The following is a 7,494-nucleotide window of genomic DNA, read 5'->3' as shown; positions in this document are numbered from 1 at the left end:
ACCTCAAAATTCTCATCTTCATCTTCTTCCTCGCCATAAGAAGATTCTTGCTCTGCTTTCTTCAACCACTTCACAAATAAAACATCTGCTCTGACACAAATCTCTTTGTCAGGTACTTGGAGATATATTCCACCCAGCTGAAGATGACCTTGACATCGTAAATCTCCTTCAAGACACGTGGAACCTTGGAACGCAGCTGAGCTGGGGGCACGTCTACTGCACACCCCACACCTGGAGCTTTTTTAAAAAATATATTATTAGTTTCCCGACACCCCCCGCGGCCGCCCCAAGATGGAGACTCCCATGCATCGGCTCATAGCCCGGCGACAAGCGATTTTGTTCTTTTGGCTCTAAGCTTAGGACCTGTGACAAGATGGCTGCAACCTTCATGTCCTCTCAGCTTCAACTTGGTCATCCTTCATTGGTCCTAATTGGATTTATATATCCTGCCTCATAACCATACCTATGGGTTTGTGAAACTATGCTGGATTCAGAGGTCTTGTTCTTGCCACACAATTGAGTGGATGGCCATAACCAAGGATGAGCTGCATGTGTGGGAAGATCACAACAGTGAAGCAAATAAACAACATGTCAGATGTCAGAAATGTTTGGAATTTGGACATTGGACTTACGAATGCACAGGCAAAAGAAAGTACCTCCACAGGCCTTCGAGGACAGCTGAGCTAAAGAAAGCTCTGAAAGAAAAGGAGAACAGGTTATTACTACAACAAAGCATTGGAGAAGCTAATGCAGAGAGAAAGACCAAGAAAAACAGGTCGAAGAGTGTAACTAGCTCCAGTAGCTCGAGCAGTGACAGTTCAGCCAGTGATTCGTCATCGGAGAGTGACACATCTGCCTCCTCCTCCTCAGAGGACAGTGACTCGGAGGAGAGTTCCTCCAGCTCTTCTTCAGCCTCCTCCACGACCTCCTCCTCCTCCTCCGACTCGGACTCGGACTCGAGCTCCTCCAGCGGCATCGCAGCAGCAGCTCCGAGGATGAGCCGCCGAGGAAGAGGAGGAGATAAGCCGCTCCTCCCGAGCCCGCGGCGGGCGCAGGTTGCACTCAAGCCAGCCGTTAGCTGGTCAGAACTAGAGTTCAAAGCTTTCTAAAGGAATAGAGTGTTAATAGCAGACATGTAAAGACTTTTATTTTAGAAATGAAACTTTTTTTTTTTATCTTAAAGTATTTCTCTAGAGTAATCAGAGCTAAAAAACTAGTAAATCTATTTCTGTGTTGAAACTTATTTTTCATTCCTGTGAAATGAACATCGTCCTTATATGTTCATGGTAAATATGGGAAAGATTTTCAGGATAATTGCATCAGAATATATAGTAATGAAGTTTTGATTTTTTTACTGAGATAATACTTTATCGACTATGCTGCAAGGTGGTGACAGGTAAGCAGTAACTAGAAGACCCGACCTCCAGCTGGCTGGTAGCAGCTGGCTAAGGCTTTCTTGGTTGTATTTATATGTAAGATTTAATACACTGTTACTATAAGCTTACAAGTTTTCCTACTGTTTATAAATGTGCTCTATTTTTATATTTGTGTTCAGAAAATTATTTTGAACCTTATATAATACATGCTTCTGATTGCTGTATTTCAAAAAAAAAAAAATATATATATATATATATATATATATAAAATTTATTTATTTATTTGTGAGAGAGAGAGAGAGAGAGAATGGGCATGCCAGGGCCTTCAGCCACTGAAAATGAACTCCAGATGTGTGCGCCACCACGTACATCTGGCTTACGTGGGTCCTGAGGAATTGAACCAGGGTCTACCCTCCAACCCCACCACTGAGCTTTTAAACATATATATATATATATATATATATATATATTAGGGCTGGAGAGATTGCTTAGTGGTTAAGGCAATTGGCTGCGAAGCCAAAGGACCTAGGTACGATTCCCCAGGACCCACATAAGCCAGATGCACAAGGTGACACATGCATCTGGAGTTTGTTTACAGTGGCTGAAGGCCCTGACATGCCCATTCTCTCTCATTCTCCCTCTTTCTACCTCTCTCTCTCTCTCTCTCTCTCTCTCTCTCAAATAAATACAATGAAATAAAACAACTATCTATCTGTCTGTCTATCTATCTATCTATCTATATATATATATATATATATATATATATATATATATATGTATTGCACTTATTTACTTGAGAGAGAAAGAGAGAATGGGTGCACCAGGGCCTCCAGCCATTGCAAATGAACTCCAGATGCATGCACCATCTTGTACATCTGCCTTACATGGGTTCTTGTGGATCAAACCTGGGTCCTTGGGCTTCACAGGTAAGCACTTTAACCACTCAGCCACCTCTCCATTCCCACCACTGAGCTTTTTTGTTGTAACAAAGTCTTAGGAAATGGCATCTGTACTTATTAACTTGGTCTCCAATTTTCCCATTCAAGTGAAGCCTAGTGAGATCAGAAGGACCACGGCTTGTACATGTAACATTTCTTCTTGGACAATTCCTTTGTCAAATGAGTCAACAAAGCTCTTTCTTTTCCTTATCAAAATTCAACAAGAGTTCGACACAATCTTCCACCATCCTTTCCAGATCATCACTGGGTCTCAGAGCTTTGTGTGGTCACCTATGTCGTCCATTCGTCACCTCTGAGCGTCCTCTGCCGCATCCCCTTCCTCCTCCTCCTCCTCCTCCTCCTCTGCCACAGCATGCGGAAGAGAGCTGATTTCATTAGATGGTAGAGGGGGTTGTGTCTCACTGCTGTATATGAAGCCGGGTTTCTTTTAAATTTAATTTTGTTTATTTTTATTTGAAGAGCAACAGATAGAGAAAGAGGAAGAGAGAGAGAGAGAGAGAGAGAGAGAGAGAAAGAATGGGAACACCAGGGCCTCCAGCCAGTGCAAATGAACTCCAGATGCATGCAACACCTTGTGCATCTGGCTAACGCAGGTCTTGAGGAATCGAGCCTCAAACCGGGTTCCTTAGGCTTCACAGGCAAGCACTTAACCACTAAGCCATCTCTCCAGCCCAAAGCTGGTTTTTTGTTGTTGTTTGTTTGTTTTTCCTTTCTACTTTTCTTTCTTTTCTGAACCACTGTCACTGGGGTTGGTTTTGGGGGACGAATTGCAGGGTTCGTGACGTGTGTCACACATGCCTCAATTGCCACTGGCTTTACAATCACTATCCATTGTTTTCTTCTTGGGATTGACACACAGGATCTGTTTCGGGATTTTCACATTCAGGACAGAAAACCCACTTGAATGAATTCATCCAACATGTCATTAATCTCACAGGACCCACTACAATGTGACAGTCATTCTCAACATCAAATGGGGTCTTTTCCTTCAGCTCATGACCAAAATATTCTGTAAGAGGCCCTGGAGACCCTGTACCTTTCTGTCAACTCTCACTGTCTCGAGTCCATTCCTTTGCCCTCCACCTTGGCGGTCAGATGAGACGTCTTGTAATGAATTGGTCTGACATGCTACCATTGACCTTGACATACATTTTGCATTATGGTTTATAAAGATGAGAAGATTTTTCTTGTTTTGTTTTTTGAGGTAGATTCTCACTCTAACTCAGGCTAACCCAGAATTCCCTATGTAGTCTTGGGCTGGCTCACAGCAATCCTCCTACCTCTGCTTCCCAAGTGCTGGGATTAAAGGCGTGCACCACCACGCCCAGCAAAGAGAGGTTTGATTGCAGTTTTTTGGTCTCTTCTCTCTGGAGAAGAAGGAATGATACAGATGTCTACAAGAGTTCTTTGCTTCTGACATGAAAAAATTCCCACCACTAAGCCCTACAAGCTTCTGGAACAACTTTCTTTCCTCAAAAGCTCAACAAGGCTCTTCTAGGACCGGGAGGAAGAAGTACTGGAAACAGGGTACAAAGCGATGGGGTGAGATGAAGGGCAGCGGGGGCAGCTGTCCCCGCCGCATCTCTGTCCACATAGGAGAGCCTTGTTCTCTCTCTGACTCTCAAAATGCAAACCTTTTAAAAACTTCATTCTGCCCTCCAAGCGATCCAACTAAAGCTAACTGCATCACATCTATCTACGGATAAAAACAGTGCAGCGTTGTAAATTGAAGTGTTTTTCCACTACACAGAACTGAGAATCACTTGACTCCAGCAAATGACTGCATTTCAGCGCCCCAAGACAAAATAATGATAGCTTACAAGCAGCCCGGGCAATTCCCTACTCTGCATTATGTGCGTTAGATGCCTCCTCAAAGTTACTCTTAAAGCCTAAAAAAGAAGAAAAAGATATGCCAAAAAATAAAAACAATAAAAATCAGAAATTATCTTCCCTTAACAAGACTGGACCACTGTCCCCACCTCCTCACAGCTCTGTCCTGAGTTCTTATCAGCATCGCTAAATAAGGAAAAAGCAATCAAAGGAAAATGTCATCAAATAAATATTACCCAAATAATAAATCTACTAAATGAGAAATATGTGATATTTGCATACAAAAAAAAAACCTAAGAGACTCCATTTAATGCAACAAAACAATTGATTAATTATTACCCTTGAAGAAACACTCCACAAACAATTTGACAAATTTTCTTAGGAATAAGGAAGAAATGTGTAATGTCTATGTGAGAAAAACTAGAAAATACTTGAAATGTACAAATAGATGTTATCGCTTGTTCTTGGTCAAGAAGAATCAGCATCATAAAATGATAATTACCCCCAGGTTTTTAAAGCTAGACAGATATATCAAAATTTTATATGTAAGCAGGGCATGGTGGCACATGCCTTTAATCTCAGCACTTGGGAGGCAAAGGTAGGAGGATCGCTGTGAGTTTGAGGCCATCCTGAGACTACATAGTAAGTTTTAGGTCAGCCTGGGCTACAGTGAAACCCTACCTCAGAAAAAAAAAAAAACATATAAATATAAATATATATATATACATATATATATATAAAACTAGGCATGAACTAATATGTAGGAAAACCTTATGACTATTTTTACAATCTATTAAAACACACTAGAAATCATCTATGATTAAAATAGTGAAATAAGGGCTGGAGGGATTGCTTAGTGGTTAAGGCGTTTGCCTGCATAGCCAAAAGACCCAAGTTCAATTCCCCAGGACCCACATTAGCCAGATACACAAGGGGGTACATGTGTCTGGAGTTCATTTGCAGTGGCTGGATGCCTTGGCATGCCCATTATCTCTCTCTGTGTGTCAAATAAATAAATAAATAGAAATCTTTTTTTAAAAAAATAGTGAAATACTGAGCAGGGCGTGGTGGCGCGCCTTTATAATCCCAGCACTTGGGAGGCAGAGGTAGGAGGATCGCCGTGAGTTCAAGGCCATCCTGAGACTACAGAGTTAATCCCAGGTCAGCCTGGACCAGAGTGAGACCCTACCTCAAAAAACCAAAATAAAAACAAAAAAAAAAGTGAAATACTTATGTGAGTATAGACTGATAGACCAGCAAAACTCCTCGACGTTCTAATGAGAGATGTGGGAAACACCAGGCAGCCATTTGGAAAAGGAGGAAACTGAAAGGGTGTTTCACATTGGATGTTCTGCAGGAGGACAAAGCTGTATGGGCCCAATGGAGGTGAACAGGTGAATTTACCTGTTTGGTTGCAATTATGACTTTACCTAATGTATACCTCTAAACTTAAATACATGCCCATACTTCTACTTACAGGGTAAATTCTTGGAAAAAGATTCAAAACGACCTAAGTACCCAAATGAAGGAGACTGGCTGAAAAATTAAGCATGTGGAATATCATCCATTTTAATCAAAGAATAAGATATAATATAGTGGCTATAGTCAATGATTTGTGAACAAAAATTGATGAGAGTTAACTTTAACTCTTTTCATTACAAAAATGGTAAGTGTATTAAGTAATGCATATGTTAATTTGACTGATACATGGATCAAAACATCATGCTGTGACCATAAATATATACTTTTCAATTTAAAATAAATTACAAAATAGAGTTATTCATGTAAAAAGATACTTTTTTGTTCATTTTAATTTATTTATTTGAGAGTGACAGACAGAGAGAGAAAGAGGTAAAAACAGAGAGAGAGAATGGGCGTGCCAGGGCCTCCAGCCACTGCAAACAAACTCCAGATGCGTGCACCCCCTTGTGTATCTGGCTAAAGTGGGTCCCGGGGAATCGAGCCTCGAACCCATTTCCTTAGGCTTCACGGGCAAGTGCTTAACCGCTAAGCCATCTCTCCAGCCCGACAAGATACTTTTTTTTTTTTTATCTCTAAGGATAGATGTGAAGTAATTTTTAGGCAAGTAATGGACACTGTACCTGATTTTGGACTCTACCTCTTAGTTGAGGCAGACATGCAATGAACATAATATTGATGTATGATAATTTGCTTATTATAAAATATTAATAAACATAAGCTCAATTTATACTTATATAAGCACTCAGGAGACAGAGGCAGGAGGATCGTCATGAGTTCAAGGCCACCCTGAGACTCTATAGTGAATTCCAGGACAGCCTGGGCTACAGTGAGACCCTACCTTGAAAAACCAAAAAAAAAAAAAAAAGAAAGAAAAAAAAAAAAAACCAGCCAGTTGTTATGGCACACAGCTTTAAAGCCAGCACTCAGGAGGTTGGTTGAGGTAGGAAGATCACCATGAGTTCGAAGCCAGCTGGGGTTACAAAGTGAGTTCCAGGTCAGCCAGGACTAGAGAAAGACCCCACCTGAAAAAAATAATTAGTGAGAGGAATAGATTATGATGCATAAATAACAAAGAAGACCTATTTGTTCCATTACTAACCATCAAAATACTTATGTTTAATGAAACTAAGACTGTCAAACAATTTAGGAAGTTATTTCCTAAGTAAGGTGGTATCCGCAGGGCTGGAGATATGGCTCAGTGGTTAAGCACTTGCCTGTGAAGCCTAAGGACCCTGGTTTGAGGCTCGATTCCCCAGGACCCACATTAGCCAGATGCACAAGGGGGCACACGCATCTGGAGTTCATTCGCAGTGGCTGGAGGCCCTGGCATGCCCATTGTCTCTCTCTCTCTCTCTCTCTCTCTCTTTCTCTCTCTGTCTGTTGCTCTCAAATAAATAAATAAAAATATTAAAATTTTAAAAAAGAAAAATCTTTAAAAATAAAAGAAAGGTGGTATACGCAGCGAGAGAGTGATTTCAGGGGCATTTGGGGGTGTAGAGAACGTAAGAGAAGGTGTCCAAGGACACCTTCCTGGTCAGCTGTTCCTGACGCTCTGCTCTCGGGGCTATTCCCAGGTGCAAAACCTAGAGATGCTATTAAAAAGTCCAACGTGAACACGAATACAGTGGGCTTCTTTATCCTGGACGGGCATTCTAGAAAAGCAGATGACTGCGTTGAAAGGCGTGCATTGCTGTTGTGTTGCATTCCACGTGGCGCCAGCCTGTGACTACACAAACTGCTTTAAAGACTGCTGGAAAAGCAAACCCACCTTTTCAAACCTTGCAGCCCTCGCAGGCACAACGGATGATGCCAGGCCTGGTTTTTAAATGTCTTCCAGTGAACTGCAT

At 41.5% G+C, this 7,494-nt stretch overlaps 1 protein-coding gene across 1 annotated transcript; it reads left to right on the top strand.

Annotated features, from left to right (window-relative positions):
* The first annotated feature begins 383 nt into the window (after positions 1-383).
* Positions 384-1,148, top strand: LOC101599505 (zinc finger CCHC domain-containing protein 10). Its single transcript, XM_012950558.2, is given in 2 exon segments — positions 384-972; positions 975-1,148. Coding segments are annotated over 2 exon segments (498 nt in total). The 5' UTR covers positions 384-524; the 3' UTR covers positions 1,025-1,148.
* Positions 1,149-7,494: the final 6,346 nt, after the last annotated feature.

The sequence above is a fragment of the Jaculus jaculus genome, chromosome 20 (assembly GCF_020740685.1).
Source record: "Jaculus jaculus isolate mJacJac1 chromosome 20, mJacJac1.mat.Y.cur, whole genome shotgun sequence".
NCBI classification, from domain to species: Eukaryota; Metazoa; Chordata; class Mammalia; order Rodentia; family Dipodidae; genus Jaculus; species Jaculus jaculus.
This window is presented reverse-complemented; position numbering and strand designations above follow the sequence as displayed.